This window comes from Lonchura striata, chromosome 3, assembly GCF_050655825.1.
Source record: "Lonchura striata isolate lonStrDom1 chromosome 3, ASM5065582v1, whole genome shotgun sequence".
Taxonomy (NCBI): domain Eukaryota; kingdom Metazoa; phylum Chordata; class Aves; order Passeriformes; family Estrildidae; genus Lonchura; species Lonchura striata.
This window is the reverse complement of record NC_140705.1, coordinates 82,338,851-82,356,889: the sequence shown is the minus strand read 5'-3', so window position 1 is coordinate 82,356,889 and position 18,039 is coordinate 82,338,851. Positions and strand designations below refer to the sequence as shown.

The window sequence follows — 18,039 nt, the reverse complement described above, 5'->3', positions numbered from 1 at the left end:
AGGTCATTACTCCTCAGTACAAATCTGAGATGGCCAAAGACAGGCTAGGCAGCAGTAATTTGAAAAAAGCCTCTGAGGTGGAACATTCGTGACCTGTAGGTGCAGCAACAATGTGACACTTGCAAAAGAAAAAAAGAAGGCAAGTGTTTGAGTCATGTAGAAACATGCAAATTCCAGCATCTCACATAACTTTCTCAATCGATTTCACACTGACAGGGTGGGATCTAGTACTGGACATTATGTTACAAAAAAAAAAAAAAATGCAAACCAGCTGAAGATAGCTCAGAAGAGAACAGGAGAAATACATGTTCAAAGTGTCCTGTAATGAAAAAAAATCAAAGGAATCTTTTTAATAAAGGCTAAGGAGATGCATGGCAGCTTCCAGCTCTGCAGCATCTTTTTATATATTCCTCAAGGATTAAATCTTTTGCCAATGTCCTCAAGAAACAGGAGAAATCGTATGGGACTAAAACTACAAGAGCTGAAGATCTAGCTTCTTGTCTCCATCTATATTTATAACAAATGCAGGAAGAGACTGCCTGAGGAACAGTATGAAAGCATTTATCACTGGAGGTTTTAAAACAGGTTAGACAGGCTTCTGTTGGGAACAATTAAATATGGTAGGTGCTCCCTGGGAAAATGGGCCAGTGAGCAGGATTCATAAGGCTGCTTCCTTCTGCGTGACTTGCTGCAAGTCTCTGGAATTCAGGTGAGCAGCCTGGCCACGAAAAACACAGCAAACGTGGCCTCACCACTCCATGCAGTCATGGATGCTTCATACAGGTTTGTCTGCAGGGCCACAGGTTCTTCCTGCTGCAGCAGGAACTTCACAAGTTGTGTCATTCTGCTTTTGTTGTTGAGCAAAACATAAGTATTTGCTGCAATTGCAGGGGAGCAGTGTTTTGTTTTACTTCCAGTTCATTACATTTCTCTCTTTTATTAGTAACAGTCTTCCAACCACCTGTGTTACCTGTGCTGAAATGCCTACAGAGCCATGCTCATCATGAGAGAGGATGTCTGCTCTGGGACCAAAAAGCGGTGACCCAGAGGAGGACCAACAAGTTGATCAGAGGGATTGAGCACCTCTCCTATGAGGAAAGGCTGAGAGGATTGGGATTGTTCAACCTGGAAGAGTGAAGACTTCAGCATGACTTAATTGCAGCCTGGGGCAAGGCTATTTACAAGGCCGTGTAGTGGCAGAAGAGAGAATGGGTGCAAATGGAAAGAGAGTCGGTTTAAATCAGATATTGGGGAAAAAACCTTTAAGAGAGGTGAGGCTCTGGAACAGGTTGCTCAAAGGAGTCGTGAATGCCACATCCCTGAAGGGGTTCAAGGCCAGGTTGGATGAGGCTTTGAGGAACCTGGTCGAGTAGAAAGCGTCCTTAACCATGGCAGGGGGATCTTTACGTCCCTTCCAACCCAAACCATTCTGTGACTCTATAGGGCCTCCCCCTATAAACGCCGCTTACGCCTGGGCTCCAGGCCCCCCTCGGCCGTGCTCTAGCACACTTTTACTCCTTCCCGGTCTGGTAAACGCCCCGGGAGACCGCTCCGCTCGCCTTGGCCGCCGGAGGCCGAGCAAAGGCCTCGCACGGTCCGGGCGGGCACCGGCGCCGCCACAGGGGCGGGGCGGGCCGGGCAGAGCGGGGTGGGGCGGGACTGTAATGTCAGCGCTGCCCGGCGTCGCGGGCGGTACGACGGCTGCTCGCTGCACTGCCCGCAGTGGCACCATGACGGGCGGGCGGGCCTACGACATCGTGGTGTTCGGCGCCTCGGGCTTCACCGGCCAGTTCGTGGTGGAGGAGGTGGCGCGGGCGGCGGCGGCGGCGGCTGCCGGCGAGGGGCAGCTGTGCAGCGGCCGCCTGCGCTGGGCCGTGGCCGGGCGTAGCAGCGAGAAGCTGCAGGCGGTGCTGGAGCGGGCGGCCGAGCGGCTGGGTACGGGCCGCGGCCGGGGCGGGGAGGCCCGGCGGGTCGGGTGTGCGGGAAGGGCTGAGCAGCGAAGCGGGGCGCGGAGGGGGCTCGTCCCGGGCGGAGCGGTGTCCGTGACGGCGGTCTCCGGTGCGCAGGGAAGGCGGCGCCCGGGGAGGAGGTCGGCATACTGTTCTGCGATGTGAGCGACGCGGGCTCGCTGGCCGCCATGGCGAAGCAGACCCGGGTGGTGCTCAACTGCGTGGGCCCGGTGAGTGCGGGGGTGCGGGCGGGGCGGGGCCCCGCGGCAAATCGTGCTCCGGGGCTGCCAGCGCCCGAGCGGGGCACGGAGCGCTGCCGCGGCTCCTGGAACTCGACCCCGCAGCTCCAAGTACAGCCGTGTACTGCAGTGGCCGAAGGGTTTCCCGCCGCCGCCGCAGGTGATGCGGTTCGCGGACAGGTCTCCGCACTAAAACACAGCGTTGTTGGTTTTCGGTCTTATACAGGCAGACCGAGATACTGATGGTAAAGGTTGGGCCAACATGTCAGTGGTGCTAGGGTTAAGCACGGAGTTGGAAAAGGGACCCACAGGCTTGCTGCCAGAAGCACTTGTCCCTTCTAAAACTTCGAGTGGCAGTATTTCCAGTGCATTCAGAGAGCATCAAAGTGTACGAGGTGGAAGTTGTGTCATGACCATGTCTTTGAAATTCAGAGTGTTAAAGTAGAGAACATGCTGATAATAAGAGTGTAGAAAGTGTAAAGTGTAATTAGTGGCAGTATTCAGTTGGTCTTGGTAATCTGATATCATGAGAGAAATCAGGTGCAGTACTCTGCAGCAAGCTCCATTATCAGCAGTGAAGTTTGTTTTCTTCTCCCTACACTGCCAAGAAATAGAAGTGCTGCTGCATTTTAGCCCCACTTAGAAAAATCAATAGCCACCAGGTTCCCTTTTATTGCAGAGATGGACCTTTAGGTAAAGCACACTGGGTGAGTTATGGTGTGTGGGTTTTCTTTTGTTACATCTAGTGTTCTTTCCTTCTATAGTATAGATTCTTTGGAGAACCCGTGGTAGAAGCTTGTGTTGAAAATGGTGCAAGCTGCATTGACATTAGTGGAGAACCCCAGGTATGTGATAGTAAAAAAACATTACCTTATATCAAGGCTCTGCAAAAGGACTATTTGTTTAGTATGTTTCATGCTTCTGCTAATGTTTCTGAACATGAAGACAAATTCTGCCTCCTGATCTCACAGTTTCAAGATGCAGTAATTATTTTAAAATACACTATACTTGATTGTATAGTTTCCTTGCTTTTAAGACAGGAGCCTCTTCGGGTCTCTGTGGAAGTTCCAAATTGTTGAATTCTGCTTCAAGCCTGTGTTATGATACTACATAGGAATGTTGTACTTTTCTTTTCACTGATGTGAAACTTTCGTACTACAGACCAGGAATCATGTATATTTGTCAAAGATACTTGTAAGTGGTTTGAAGCATGGAGGGTGATATGATGTGACAGTGAAGCGCCAATGGCTAATATTTGGGATGGCCAAGAATGAATTTCAGCTTAAAACATTTGTTCTGGCTGTGTTTCAGTTCCTGGAAGGAATGTACCTGAAATACAATGAAAGAGCTGCAGAAAAGGGAGTATATATCATTGGAAGCTGTGGCTTTGACTCCATACCGGCAGATATGGGAGTACTGTACACCAGAGACAAGTTGAAAGGTGACTAGAATAAGTGTATTTTTATGGTGAAAAAGGAATGCAGAGTATGCTCTCATCCAATTTCCTAAAGCAGCAGTGGTCCTGTGGAAACTTTCTCAGTGTCTCTTTTTGCCGGCCTTTACCAGGTGACCAGTTTCAATCACATGTGGTAGAGAGGAATTTAAAATCAGATTCCTATTGGATGAGTCATTGGGTAGGGGAAGGATTCATGGCCATGTTGGTCACAAGAGGGCCCAGTTGTTCAGAGCAGGGTGCTAATAACAAGGTTGTGGGTTCCATCCCCACGTGGACCATTGATTCGATGATGCTCATGGGTCCCCTCCAACTCAGAATATTCTGTGAATCTGAGAGGACAGAATGTTCAGCTGCAAGCAGCAGGCTGCTCAGCCAATGTGTGGATGTCCCTAGGCACCCTCAACACAATTGCCTCTTGTGCAGTGAGAATCTTGTAGGGAAGATACAGTGGGAAGGGGTCCACAGACTGGGTGGTAACCAGGTTTCCCAAGTTTCCTTTTTCAACTGCAAGCTCTGAGAAGCTGTTTTGTGAGTATAAGTAGCAGTACCTTTCACTTTAATAGCAGCTAGAGGGTAACTGAGAGAGAAATATATTTAAGAAAATATGTGTGAGGATTTAGTTTTGTGTAAATAGTACTTGATCCTGATCCCAGATGAGGATACTGTGTTCATCAGGTCTGACTTTCAGCTGGGAGGGCCCATAAGAGTATCAAAATGTTTTGCTTTTATGGGCTATTAAAAAGGCTGCTAAATGGGATCAGTTTACATTGGAGTCAGCATTCAGTTGAAGAAACCTCAATTCAGATCTGACTGGAGGAGAAACAAGGTATGGAAATGAGTATCTGGATGTTCATGAAGTTGTAATTTGATGTTTCATACCTGTTTTGAATAGATATCTTTTATCTCTTCCTATTTTGACTTTATGACACTGCCTCTGTCTGTCTATTTGCTTGCTATATTGAAATTTATCCATACAAATACAGTTTTCCAATCTCAGAAGGAACTAAGCAAAGCAAAACAAGTAAGAATTTGGAGACGTTGTGTTCTACTGTTCATCAAATTAAGCATTCTTTACAGAACACTATTTAATCTATGCTAAAATTAAATATGTTTTGGGTTTGTGGGGGGGTTGTGGGTTGTTTTGTTTTGGTGGTGGTTTTTTTGCAGTTTGGGTGTACCAAAATTTTTAAGTTCATGTTTGCTTTCACAGCCTACATCTTCCTTTCTTTTGAAACTTGAAGGAAAACTGAATGTGGCTCTCATTTTACCTTCCTCTTTTTTCAATTAATTTTTTACATTATTTCATTAGTTAGACAAGAGAAATGAAAAAAATTAATGAACAGGGTATTACTTGATCTGTATGGAAGTAATTTACATACAAAATGTAATACTTGCCAACTCAAATGGCTGTGTGTCTTGTTACATTATTTTGCTTTGAGATAAAGATGTAACTCTGCTTTTTCAGCTGATAATGTTAGTAGCCTGCTGTTTTGAGTCTACCAGAGCATTCTCTGGCTTTGCAGACTAATGACTGCATGTGCCAAGTAATGTTTTCCACTCCCTTACAGGTACCTTAACTGCTGTTGAGAGTTTCCTGACGGTGAAATCTGGGCCCGAGGTTAGTTGGTTTCTTCCTTCCTAAAATTCATGAGTACTCGCAATAACATCACCATAGCCTGTCAGAATAACTGTTGCTACATTAAGTCAGACCAAGTAGCAGGCTGGCAGGTCTTTGATGATAAGTCTGAGAACTTTATTCTTTAGGAGCTACTAAAAGTACCCGAAGGAAAAACACCCTTTATTTAAGGTCTGAGCTTAAGCAGAGCTGTCTACTTACACTTTGCTCTGGTAAGCTCTTCCAAGAACTATTTTACTTTTGCAGACATGTGGGAAGGATTCTTACACAAGTGAAACATAACAGGTCCAGAGTGTATTGCCAGTAATCCTAGTGTTAGGCTGTTTGGGTTTTTTGTTTGTTGGTGGGGGTGAAGGTTGTTTCAGTGTACTTTAGTGCATGTAATGATAATACATGTAGGTAGTTATTGTAATAATGTTTAATATATCTAATAATTCTAATGCTGTTGTTAAAACAATACAACAGTGATCCCAGTCAGTCCTGATGCCCAACAACCAAACACTACTGCTCCTCGCATGAGCATTCATCTTGCCTTGCTTAAAAACATCTGGAGGAGTGGAGGAAGTCCATGGACTGGGAGAATAGTATCTGTCTGCTAAAGCAACAGGAGATAGTAGTTAATGGGAATGTATAAATATATATGTTGGATATGAAAACATATTTAAATACATAGCATAAGTTCAAAGTGTTGGTAAGAAGGGTTTTCAGTATTGAGAATTACCTACACTGAGATGGTTAGAAGAGCTACAGATATGTATTAAATTCTGTGGGTCCTGAGTATGTTGCAGATCATATGGAAAAAGAGGTGGAGATTGCATTTGGTCTGGCTTCTCTGGAGTTCATTTCCCCACAGCTGCCCTCAGAGTGCTGTGCTTTGTGTGGCAGCTAGAGGTGTCAGTAATACAGCAGTGTTCTGGCTTACTGCTGAGCAGTGCTGGCACAGCACTGAGGCTGTCTCTGCAGCATTTCCCCCCTCACCTCACAGGCTGGGCCAGGCAGGATGCTGGGAGGGGATACAGCCCAGACAGCTGCCCCAGACTCACCAAAGGGATGTTCCATACTCTATGAGTTCTGCTCAGCAATAAAGGCTAAGAGAAAGGAGGAGAAAGGTAGGGGGTGGGGAGGCATTTGTTACTACTACACTTTCACTTCCATGTGCAGCTTTTGCCTTATTAAATTGCCTTTATCTTTACACACAAGGGATTTTTCCATCTTATTTTCTTCTCTCCCTGTCTTAGCTGGGAGGACAGTTATAGAGTGTGAGCACCTGACATCCAGCCAAGGTCAACCCACACCATTTCAATATACTATCATCATAACATTTACATGTAATAATTGTAATACATGTAGAGATTCTAATATTATTAAAATAATCCATGAAGCCTTTAAATACTGAACTGTTTCATGGTATGTCACAAGGGTCTTGGTGTACATGATGGGACCTGGAAATCAGCTGTCTACGGCCTTGCAGATGAAGCCAACCTGAAGAAGCTTCGAAAACAGATAGGATATGCCCCTGTTCCAGTAGTTGGTGCAAAGCTTAAAAAAAGGTATAAGCATAAGATGTGGAATGTGTGGTCTCCTAACAGTTCCAGTATTTATTATACAGATTGCTACAGTATTAAATACTAAAAAGATGCATTTAGTATAGTATGAAAACATAGGTGCTCATCTAGTAGACTTGAAGAAATCAGTCTTACTGATTTCTTCACATCTTACTGAAAAGAGAACATGTCCCAGCATTTACTGGGTCTCAAAATTAACATGTTCTAAAGGACTTCTAATGACATGGGAAACTTTTGATTTCAGAAGTGATTAGTAGAATGGAGGGGAAAAAATGGAAAGACTTGATTATCAAATTCATTCTTGATATAGCGCATATAGTGAATTATATATAGTGAATTGTATGTAATGAATTTTGAGTGAGCTGGGGGTATATTTGGAATTGCTTGCTTTCAGTGAAAAGAGATAATAATGTCACAAAAATTCTTGAGAGAAAACTGGTAATGGTAAGGCCATTGCAGTCAGTTTCTTTCAGTTTGTGTGAAGATTAGAACATTTTTTTTTTCCGACTTAATTTTTTTTTTCATCTGCAGAGGCTTTATGTTTTACAGTCCGGAATTCAAGGAGTACTGCATTACATTCATGGGATCTGATGGTTCTGTTGTGAAAAGAACTCAGCGTTATTTGCACACTGAGTTGCAGCAAACACCTGTAAGTTATTGTTATTTGTGTACTGGCCTGTTTCATGCTACCTGAGACTATGGCTGATGAGCCTGCCTTTGTTAACGTGATTGTTATGAGACTGTCTTGCTGGGTTCTCCTGTCTGATTTCTAGGTATGTATTTGTAGGGAATGGAAACCTCGAGTTACAGGAATATTTGAAAGGTAGCTTTCATGATGAATATACTAAATTCTCTTTTTGTGCAGAGACTATTCTTCTTGTATCAGCAGAGCTTCTAAAAGCATCATAATTGTAGTCAATGGTAGCTGTAGCCAGCTCAGTATAGTGTAGTAAATATCCTGATACAGAATTCATATGCTGCTCATTTGTATCTGAAGATTTCTGTGATGCTTGGGTCTCCAGTGTGCAGAGTAAAGACAGTGTGAAGTAATGGTGGTGGAAAAGATGATAGATTTTTGTTTTCCATGGTTTCCTGAGAGGAGATGAGTGCCAACAATCCATATAACTGCTGTGCAGAATCACAGGCATCTGTTAAGCAATGAGGGTGAAATGGTGCTTTAAAAATTTCTTAATTTAAAAATATTTGTAGCACTTGGAAGCTACAAATGAGAAAGGCTTGCTATTGCTATTTCAGTTTCTCTTTAAAAAAAGCACAGAGAGGAGAAAAGGAAGATCTAGGAAAGAAGACTGAAATTGGATATCAAAACACATCTTTCTGTTAAGTTTTCTGTTCTTGTGTACCATGTCTGCTCTCTCTTCACTCTGTAGTTACATTGTCTTCCCAGAATGAATGATTATTTGAAGAATACTTTTCACTTTATTCCTTAGAACTAAGAAAATTGTTTAAGGCCATGTTTAAACCAATGTATGTTGTACAAAATAACTGCATCTTACTTTATAAAAATAATTTGATGGAAAAAGTTAATGTAAATCCTATCACTGAAAACACATTCTTGCTTCAGGTCCAGTATGGTGCTTACATGACTGTAGGTGGTCTTGGCTCTGTTATCAAGCTGATGTTTCTGGGCATGTTATTTCTTCTTCTGGTGAAGTTTAACTTTGGAAGAAAACTTCTGACAAAAGTAAGTTTTCAAAACACAAAATAATTTCGTGTTTGGAGATTATCTCTTTTTCTCCCTCTTATTTACTGTTGGTCTTTTTTTCTTTTCTTTTTTTTTTTTTCTCTCCTCTATTCATACAGTACCCAGAATTTTTCTCTGGTGGATGCTTCTCAAAGAAAGGACCAACTCAGAAGCAGGTAACTGACTATTTTCTACCACAGTTATAGAATACATTTGTCATGGTAATGGTGGAATAGTAATTTAGAGTCAACTGCTTAGCCTCAAATAAATAATTTCTAAATGAATCACAGAATATGCTGAAGTAGAAGAGATCTACAAGGATCATCCAAGTCCAACTCCTGGCCCTGCACAGGACACCCCAAGAGTCACACCATGTGCCTCAGAGCATTGTCCAAGCACTTCCTGAGCTCTGTCAGGCTGGTGCTGTGACCACTTCCCTAGGGAGTTGTTCCAGTGCCAGCCACCCTCTGGGTGAAGAACCTTTTCCTGATACCCAACCTAAACCTCCCTGACACAACTTCAGGCTATTCCCTTGGGTCCTGTCACTGATCACCACAGAGATCAGCGCCTGCCCCTTCTCTTCCTTTCACAAGGTATAACTGCAGTGAGGTCTCCCCTCAGTCTCCTCTTCTCCAGGCTGATCAGACCAAGAAACCACAGCCTCCACTCCTACAGCTTCCCCCCTAGGTCCAAATGCATGTCGTGTGTCTCTTTAGATAGATACTGGATATTTAAATAACCATGCTTTCTGCTTTTAGACATCAGAGTGTGTGTAACTCCTATGATGAATAAATGGATAATGCATTTTATAATGGCCTTATGTATTCCCATGGATGGCTCAGAGCACTCTATCAAAGGTGATGACCAAGGGAGACTGATTAGCAAAAACCCAGAACTGAAAGTACTGAGAGAACAAACAGACTTGAGTACAAGGCCGGTGCAACAAAGTGGAAGCAATTAAAAACTCGGATTATACCTTTTAATAAGTAATTAATAATAACTTCTCTCATGTTTAAATGGATTATAGTATTTGGCAGGATTCTGTATATAGAATTTGGATACTTTTATTTACTACTTGTGCTTTCCTGGTAGCAATCAGTTTCTCTTTTGGTGACCATGTTTGTCTTGTCCACTACAGATGGATGGAACCTCTTTTACAATGACTTTTTTTGGTGAGGGTTACAGTGAGGGACAAGATCTCCAGAATGGCAAACCAAATGTGAAGATCTGCACTGAAGTGAAAGGACCAGGTATATATTTTGCCTAGCATTCCCTGCTCTAAAATACGTTTCTGATTGCACTGCTGTCCCTTTAACCCTTGAGAAGCACTTGCAACAGGAACAAAGCCAACAGCCTGTACAAGGCATTAACTTGGATACTAGAATTCATTGTGACTTGGTTTTTGAAATAGCCAGTTCACTTGCATTCCTGTGATTCTTTTTCCTCTGACTTTACCTGGTCTGATTTTCATTTTTGCAGAGCAGACCTTCTGAAGGAAGAGGGCTTTAAGAATAGTTTTTAGTTTTTACAGCCTGGACTTTGTTTATTTCCAGTTCCCTGAGAGTGAACTTAAATGGGTCTGGTGTGGTATAATTTCTATCGCATACTTTTGTTCAGGTCATTCCTTGAGGGGAAATGACACTTGATGTTTGGAGAGAGCAAGAATGTACATTCAGAAATGAGTTACTGTAGCATAGCTTCTTCAGATAACTAGAGATGTGGCAGAATGCAAGCGTTTCACCGTAAAATTCTGAATTTAAGCACGGGATGGGGAAAGCTCCTGCTGCGTCAGAGAGCCCTCTGTCACCATCATGTGGTCACTCACAGTTGTGTGGTTAGAGGCCATTATGTGAAGCAGTATTTGTCTGGATTAGATCTTGATGATTTCACCAGCTACTTGGTCTGATTACTAGGTAAAAATGCTGTTCTTAATTGGGAAAGGCTGTTTCATTGTTAAAGATATTATGTCTTCAGAATGCTGTAGGGAAGGGCAAGATTACATTGTACATTTCAACACACTATTTCATTGGGGGTTTTGGTTTGGTTTGGCTTTTTTTGTCAGAGCCTGGATATATTGCTACACCAATTGCAATGGTTCAAGCAGCTCTCTCTCTTCTGGAAGATGCAGCTTCTCTGCCTAAACGGTAAGTACCTTCCCATGCTGAGCAGCTTGCTCTCCCTTAAAGCTACTGTGTGCAAATGTTTCTCTTTGAAAATACACTTAACCAGCCTGTGAATCTGTGTTACCTAGCTGGCTGTGCAAGGGAGATGCTTCACCACAAGCTGATTTAAAGACACTTGCTCTTCACCAGTTGATCAGTTTAAAAGGATGTAGTCACAGGCTTTTAGTCAGGCCGTTGCATCAATGTCTTTATGTTCAGTTACTGGAGTGTTTTCTGTAGTTTGCTGGATGCAGAAATGAACCTATGATTATAACCACCCTGCCAAATTCTTAACTCACTCTCTTCTCTGACTAAGTGGCTTTTTCTTTCTTAGTCAGGGAGGCACATCTCTAGCTTCACAAAAAGGTGTCCCTCAATCACTGTGCCACTAATGTTTCTTCTTTTTGATTTTCACTAACAGCGGTGGTGTGTATTCTCCAGGAGCTGCCTTCTCGAAAACAAAACTGATTGACCGCCTCAACAAGCATGGTGTTGAGTTCTCTGTTATTAGCAAGCCTGAAGTCTGAAGTCAGAACATAATTGTATGAACTAACACCTTTCCTGGGTCTAACTCTAATAGAACCCATTTGGCTGCAAAAGCCTAATCATAAAACAGTTTCAGCTATTGTTTGCAGCAGAAACAGAAGAAAATTCAAGTTAAAAGCTATTATATTTGCTATAGTGAGCAAACCCCTAAAGGGTGGGTATTGAGTGTTAATTCACAGACATATTGAATTGGTCACTTCTTGGGTACTAATTCTGGAATCTTAATCTTATTCATCTAAGTTCAAGTTCCTACTTCAGGACCTGCTATAGCATCTGCTTCACAAGTAAGCACAGCTGCCTTGCTTTGCCCCATTGTGCAACTATGTAAAGCAAGCAGCCTGGAAACAGAAGTGCCTTAGCAGATAAGTTACTAGTTATTCCTAAGGTGTGTTTGGTGTATGTCTGCATTAACATCTTCAATTAATCTTTCCTTTATTTAATAATTGTTCTTAGTGCAGATCTGTGTGTAGTTTCTGTAGTTAGGTAAGTAGTCATGAACTGTATTGTGCTTTTGCTTCTGTAAAAAGGAGGCTTGTTCTGTTGATTGCTTTTGGAATCTGACCTGATGTGATCCGGGTTCTGGATGCACTGGCCTGTTTCATGCTACTTGATACTGTGGTTGATAAGCCTGCTTTTTGCTGTTAGCCTAAGAATTATGAGAGAGTCTTGTCCTGCTGTCTTATTTCTGGGTTTGTATTTGTGGGAATGGAAGCCTTGAGTCACAGGAATGTTTGAAAGGTAGCCTTCATGATTTTCAGGACTGTGAATGCATTAAATTGTTTCCATGTAGAGGCTTTTTTTTGTTGTATCAGGAGAACTTGCAAAAAGTATGAAAGTCACTCTGAGACACTTAAGGTCATAAAAGTCTTTATTTCCCTCAGCTGCATTACACTGACCTTTATTATTCTGAGGCAAATCACACACAAACTGATGTTTTATAGTATCATAGATGTGTTGAAGATTGCTTTATGGATGTAGTTCACTATATTGTGGGGTTTTAGGTGCTGCTTCTTAAGTTCATGTTGTCACTGCATTGTCTTCAATAACCTAGAATGTCCATTGATAGTTTAAAATTAAAATACATTTAAAATGTCTGTTGATACATTATTCAGTAGCAAATAGACTAATTTCACACTGAGCTAGAAAAAATTAAAGACACTGAAAAGTTGCTTTTCCCTTCCACTCACCCCTGAATGTGAAACACGCGTACACACTCTGTACTACCTTACAGCTGAGAGTTTATGTATTTGAGGCACAGGGATCAGAGATGTCCCTGTGCGCAATTCACACGCTCTGTTTCTGATATTTCTGTTCAGAACTGACCGTTTGCCACTGCCCATGACCAGGAGCAGTTTTCCAGCACAAGGTGTGTATGCAACCAGCGGTGACCAGTACATTGCAGTGCCCTCTGCAGCCAGAGTGACCCACTCTGCCCCTGACAGGGTAAAATACAATTGGGCCCCCAACACTTAAAGCTTCAGTCATGACAACAGAAAGGTTATATTTCAAATTTCTCAAAGAAAGAAGAATATAGCATCTTGTTGTCTACAATATTCTCTCCCATCGCAGTAATTTTTGCAATTTCTACACTGCTCTTTTAAAAGGCACACAACCATTTTTCTGCAAGGCAGCATTTTCCATTACTGTATTCCAGATGCCAGTCAAGAGAGCAACAGCCACAGCTTAGTTCTGCACTAATTAATCTGCGCACAAGATGAAGGGATAGTGCTGTAAAAATACCTACATATCTTCGTGTAGCAGTGTTCAGGTCTTTCTGGCTCAGAAATGTTTTACAGTATTGAAAGAGTAAGAAGGAAGAAGGATGAAGCTTGTGCAATAGTATAGATGATATTTCATAACAAGAAAAGGATTATAATATAGGGAGATGGCAATGATTTCGTTCAGGAAGGCAAAGGAAAAACTATCAGAACCGAAGTGCCATGTCAGGTGTTACTGCCTTGCATGGTTAACAGTTTGATGGTAGTGACTAGAAATACAGTTTAACGTAAACAACTGATAAGCAAAACTGCTGCAGAGAGTCGTCACTGCAGCTAACAGACTGACATCACTGGGATTGCATAGCTGTCATTCATGTAACTGGATTAAGAGTTTGAAGCACAGTTCTTGATTGTAGAAATGCACATCGAACTACACCAAGCTTCTTGGCACTTAAATAATGACATGGTTAAGCCACAAAGTGCATTTATAGGCAGCTAAGTACAGATTGAAAAGTCCAGGTTGAACTTTGTTCCATAGAATAAAAACAAGTGTATTTCTCAAAGCTGTGCAACAAGGTGACCACTTGAATTAATTAAAAACTAAACCTTCCCTCTGTTCCCATTTTACTGCTTTGAAAAGGACTGTGTATACAATAATGACATGCACACTAAAAATACCACAGTTTGAATCCAGGGAGCTTCATTTTAAACAAAGCTCACAAGCTTCTGGTTTGGTTAGTTGCTACTGACGTTTTAAAATACAAACCTTGACCACAAGAGGAGTTTCCAGTACATTCAGCTCTGATGCTCTTGGCAGATTCTTTTGGGTGCTGGAGTGATGTGTATCTGATATCAGGGGGCTGGATGCCACAAAAGAAGTAGCAGCTTTGCATGGGGACTGCCAGCTCTCATCCTGAGCCACAGAGCGGGAAAGAACAGGACGAACCACCAAATCCAGCAACCTGTTAAAATACACATTTCACATTAGGAATATCAATAAATAAATGAAAAAAAAGCATGCTGTGATAGTCTCAAATGCTGACAACAAGAACACTCAGTGAACAAGAAATACAGGTGAACCCTCACTGCTGGGGTGATATATTAGGCTCATGTGGAAGTGACAGGCACTTCTTTTTGTTAGTCTGTCAAAGTCTGTACACCAAGAGCTTGGTGGTAGTCAAAGCTTTAGTTTCAGCTGTCTTAAACTTTCTAAGCACATTCCTATTCATGTAAATACATTTATTTGCCTAAGATTATCATAGCAGAAAAATATGTTTCTCCAAATATTACTTATGATTGTGTCTCATTATATATCTTATGTGCAAAAAAACAAAGCTGTATTCACATGTACCTTCCCACCAAGACACATACATCAAATAGATTTCTCACCTCCCCCTTTTCTGTCTCCCTGCAAACACATACAACAAGGCTAAACTTGGTGAAAAGGATGCTTACTTATTATCTTCTGAGAAAATGGTTGTCATGTTTCCTAGCCATGCTTCTTTAAATGTGGACAACACTTTACTGAAGAAAGTTGTTCTTGTACGCACATTTCCTGCATTAGCCTGCCTTGTTGCTGTTGATAATGGTTTTGGCCTTGGGACTGTAAAGCAAGAGGGTAAAGTATCAGCCTTGTGTAATCAAAGTGATGGCCAGCTGCACATCCTATTTCCCTTCTCTAAAATTACCTTCTCTTAAGACCGATGAAGGCAAATGGTATGGCTTGGCTCTCTCTACTGCCAGCTTCCTTTGAACTGTGGGAAGGATCTTGCCATATTGGTCTAACAGGGAATTTCTGGCTACTGCTCTCTCTCTCAAGCGAGGATCACGATCATTCTGACAAAAGAAATGTGTCAAGCAAGAAGTTAACAATTCACCAGAAGTTCATTGCACAGAACTCTCTCTGCTCTTTCTAAGCTAGGCCTAAATTTCTCTACAGACAAATCCACTGCAGAGAGCCACAGCAAGTTTTAAGTTCGACCCAGGAGCACACACCAATTGCACCTGTTTTGGATAAGTGCAAGGAAGACTAGTTAAAAAAATCAAAAACATAAAAACACCATGCAACTCAAAAACTCAAGCCATAAGGCAAATTTTACCAGTGGAACATTCAGGCTGCTCTAAGGTAAAAGCCAGATAAAAGACATGACATACAACATACTCTTCATTCCAAAGAAATAAGTAACACAACTTCTTAACCTAAACCATACGTAACAGAGGGATTTGAGGAACTGAATGAAAAGACAAGACATATTTATTCCTCAGATGTAAACAAACTTTTTTAACTGGAGTGAGCCATGGTCTGTAAGTTGTAATTCTTAATTTCTCACAGCAGGGCTGCTACCCTTACCATCAGATTGGCCTTCATGGCCTGATTCAGCTGGAGTGCTGGGATGTAGTTGGCACGCTGCAGATGGTGGACTAAGAGGAATTCATGATTCTGAACACCAGATTTGGTCTGTAAAAACTTCTCCAAACACTCCTGTGAGAAATAACACGTTTCAAATATCCATTACGATTCTGCCTCTTCTCTTGCCCAAGATACAATTAAGATTTTTTTGTTTCTTCTCCAAACTCACTTTTTCTGTGTCTGTGAAGGGCAGCTTCAGCAAATCCTCCATGAGCCCCATCTCCTGACAGATTTCATACATGTGCTTTAGCAGCTCTTCTATGTTTAACTTCGTGGCGTGTTGCTGCAACAGACCCCAAGCCTCCACCATGCACCTGCAGTTAAGGTTTTGCACATGGAAAGGAATGGGAACCCTGAAGCCAAAAAGATGCCCCACAGTGATGGTACTCATTCAAAGCTCAAAGGAAATGGAGAGGAACCCCATTTGTGTCATCACTTCTCCACATTTCCCCATCTCTGAATGCCAGAACAGTGGGAGATTTCCTTACCTATTGGACAACAACACGGTGAGGAACAGCCGCACTTCACTGCTGCTGGACATCGACGGCTTCATCATCTGCATGTACCTGAGGGCTCGCCTGTGCTCTCCCTGGCACATGAGGGACTGAATTATCCTCATGTGTTGCCATGACACAGTCTTGATTGTAGCTGGATGGAAGAGCAGGGCCAGGGAACTCTGGACAAGGTGAGAGCAGCTTCATTACCACAGATATACATACCCATGCAACAAACACTCAAAACTTTTGCAGCAAGGCTGGACTTGGCTTAGAGAAACTTAGATGTCTAAATAAAAAAATACTTGATCCAGGACATATCAGTAAAATTATTCAGTCTTTACAGGGAAAAAAATGCAGCCATACAATCGTGAATGTCTTAAAAGGAATTATTCAGATTTTTTCTAAGTTCATGAAATTCTGCGTACAAACATCCCTTTCTATAAATACATTACTGAATAATAAGTTACTTGACAATCAAATTGATTCTATTGCTATAGTGACAGATAAAGAAAAACCTAAAGCATTAGGAAGAACAGGCTGAAACATCACTCCTGCAGTCTTTTTTCTCAAATGTTCCTGCTACCATCACAGTTTCCATGCTTCAAGTACCCAAAACACTCTTCTAGAAACAGTGCCCAACCAGTCTGCTGAAAACCTCCTAAAAGAGATATGGCGTTGAAAATTCAAATATTAAGCATTATTTATGCTAATTATGCCTTTGTTCTAATAAATTTCTAGTTAAAATAACTAAGTAGTTAAAGCAAAGTTGTTAAAGCAAAATTTCAAATCATAACCTGTTGCTGAAGATGTCAGAGCAATGTTATAAAAAAGATTCTTATGCTCCAACAGCTTCTTATACCTAACTACCAATTGTAAAAATAATTTTATTTCTTTATACTCTGCAGTGCATTGTGTGTCTAACTCAACTGTTTCATACTTACTTCATAGTCACTGTGATCTAGAAGCCAAAACCCTCGAATCAGCTTAACAAGACCCCAGGGGATAGCAAAGGCAGTTGGAAAGGAGTCAATTGAAGTTTCTGTTTTATTTGGAAAAGAATGTATAATATCCAGCAGCAAGTAAATTGTCTGAGAGTATCTAATTAAGGTGAATAAATTGCCAAGACCAGAAACTTGTATCACATTACAGTCAGCAAAACAATGAAATAAGAATATGAAAATACTAGAAAGCAGAACACCTCAAGGTATTGATCTTGCCATTTTAAGCTATGAGAACCCATTATATCAATAGTTAGGTCCTTATCACAAAACTGCATTCTGAATATACTTCAGAAAGAAACACAGATTTTTGTAAGGCAATCAGAAGGGCAGATATTGGGTATTTATATACTGCTGTTACAAACCCAGGCTTCTGCTTCTGTCAGTGAAGCCAACAGTTGGACACTCAACACACTTCAACATCCAATGCTTAATTACTAAATAAAAGAAGTTCTACAGCTGTTTTATTCTCCTCATTTCCCATCTTCACAAATCCAACACAAATTATGGTGTCTGTACAATGCAACTTAACACTTACCGATTGAAACTCTGTTTAAAACTGCATGTGGATCCCTCACTCAAAGTGTCATCTACCCTTTCTGACATCCCATGTTAGGGACATGTCTGAGAACGGCAGCCTGGGACTACAACCATTTTTAACCCCTTTGCTCTCCAGGCTCCACTCTTGGTTTAGCCAACAAACAAGAAAAGGTAATTCTGCATGTTCCAGAAGCTTAAATATTAGGCTTCTGCCCAATGAATATTCTGTTTCTCTGCACTTTCTACACAAACCAAAAAAATCAAACACTCTTAGCTGGGCTGGGAAATGAATGATTTTGGCAAAAATCAGCAACTGAAAAACCACTGTCACTTCACCCTTTGGCTCTGAAACAGTACATTTTAGGGCACCATACTAACAAGCAGTCATACGCTACATATAGGGGTGTCCTAAAACATAAGTAACTGTGCTAAAATTTGAGAAGAACTAAGCAAGGTTTTTATCTTGAATACAACTTAGAGAACATGTTTTCTCATACGAAAAGAGACTTTGCAACAAAACATTTAAGAAATCAGAAAAATTCCAGTCTAGAAAGAAATTAAGCAATCCTTCTGTCTAGGACTTAATTCTATTCTAAATGCATTCGCTCACATTGTGTTTGA

General features: G+C 41.6%; 2 protein-coding genes across 6 annotated transcripts in view; one reads left to right on the top strand and one right to left on the bottom strand.

Moving 5' to 3' along the window:
• The first annotated feature begins 1,647 nt into the window (after positions 1-1,647).
• SCCPDH (saccharopine dehydrogenase (putative)) overlaps positions 1,648-18,039 on the top strand; it is a 24,946-nt gene continuing 8,554 nt past the window's right edge. The window contains exons 1-12 of one of the 3 annotated variants that reach the window (XM_085576943.1): positions 1,648-1,935; positions 2,067-2,179; positions 2,953-3,033; positions 3,500-3,629; positions 5,213-5,262; positions 6,700-6,830; positions 7,377-7,494; positions 8,428-8,547; positions 8,667-8,723; positions 9,686-9,797; positions 10,610-10,691; positions 12,572-17,336. In XM_085576943.1, coding sequence (XP_085433069.1) covers positions 1,665-1,935; positions 2,067-2,179; positions 2,953-3,033; positions 3,500-3,629; positions 5,213-5,262; positions 6,700-6,830; positions 7,377-7,494; positions 8,428-8,547; positions 8,667-8,723; positions 9,686-9,797; positions 10,610-10,691; positions 12,572-12,728 — 1,422 coding nt within the window. In that variant the 5' untranslated portion in view covers positions 1,648-1,664 and the 3' untranslated portion in view covers positions 12,729-17,336. Of the gene's footprint in view, positions 1,936-2,066; positions 2,180-2,952; positions 3,034-3,499; positions 3,630-5,212; positions 5,263-6,699; positions 6,831-7,376; positions 7,495-8,427; positions 8,548-8,666; positions 8,724-9,685; positions 9,798-10,609; positions 10,692-11,130; positions 12,348-12,571; positions 17,337-18,039 lie in introns of those variants that run through there. The other 2 variants (XM_085576944.1, XM_021550396.3) reach the window with 2 other exon arrangements.
• Positions 12,106-18,039, bottom strand: part of LOC144246049 (protein ELYS-like) — a 23,142-nt gene continuing 17,208 nt past the window's right edge. For 2 of the 3 annotated variants that reach the window (XM_085576934.1, XM_085576935.1), the window contains exons 20-27: positions 16,822-16,968; positions 15,872-16,059; positions 15,553-15,736; positions 15,324-15,455; positions 14,662-14,809; positions 14,429-14,576; positions 13,740-13,935; positions 12,106-12,302 (exon numbers count right to left, since the gene is read on the bottom strand). In XM_085576934.1, coding sequence (XP_085433060.1) covers positions 12,273-12,302; positions 13,740-13,935; positions 14,429-14,576; positions 14,662-14,809; positions 15,324-15,455; positions 15,553-15,736; positions 15,872-16,059; positions 16,822-16,968 — 1,173 coding nt within the window. In that variant the 3' untranslated portion in view covers positions 12,106-12,272. The remainder of the gene's footprint in view (positions 12,303-13,739; positions 13,936-14,428; positions 14,577-14,661; positions 14,810-15,323; positions 15,456-15,552; positions 15,737-15,871; positions 16,060-16,821; positions 16,969-18,039) is intronic. The other variant, XM_085576936.1, reaches the window with a different exon arrangement.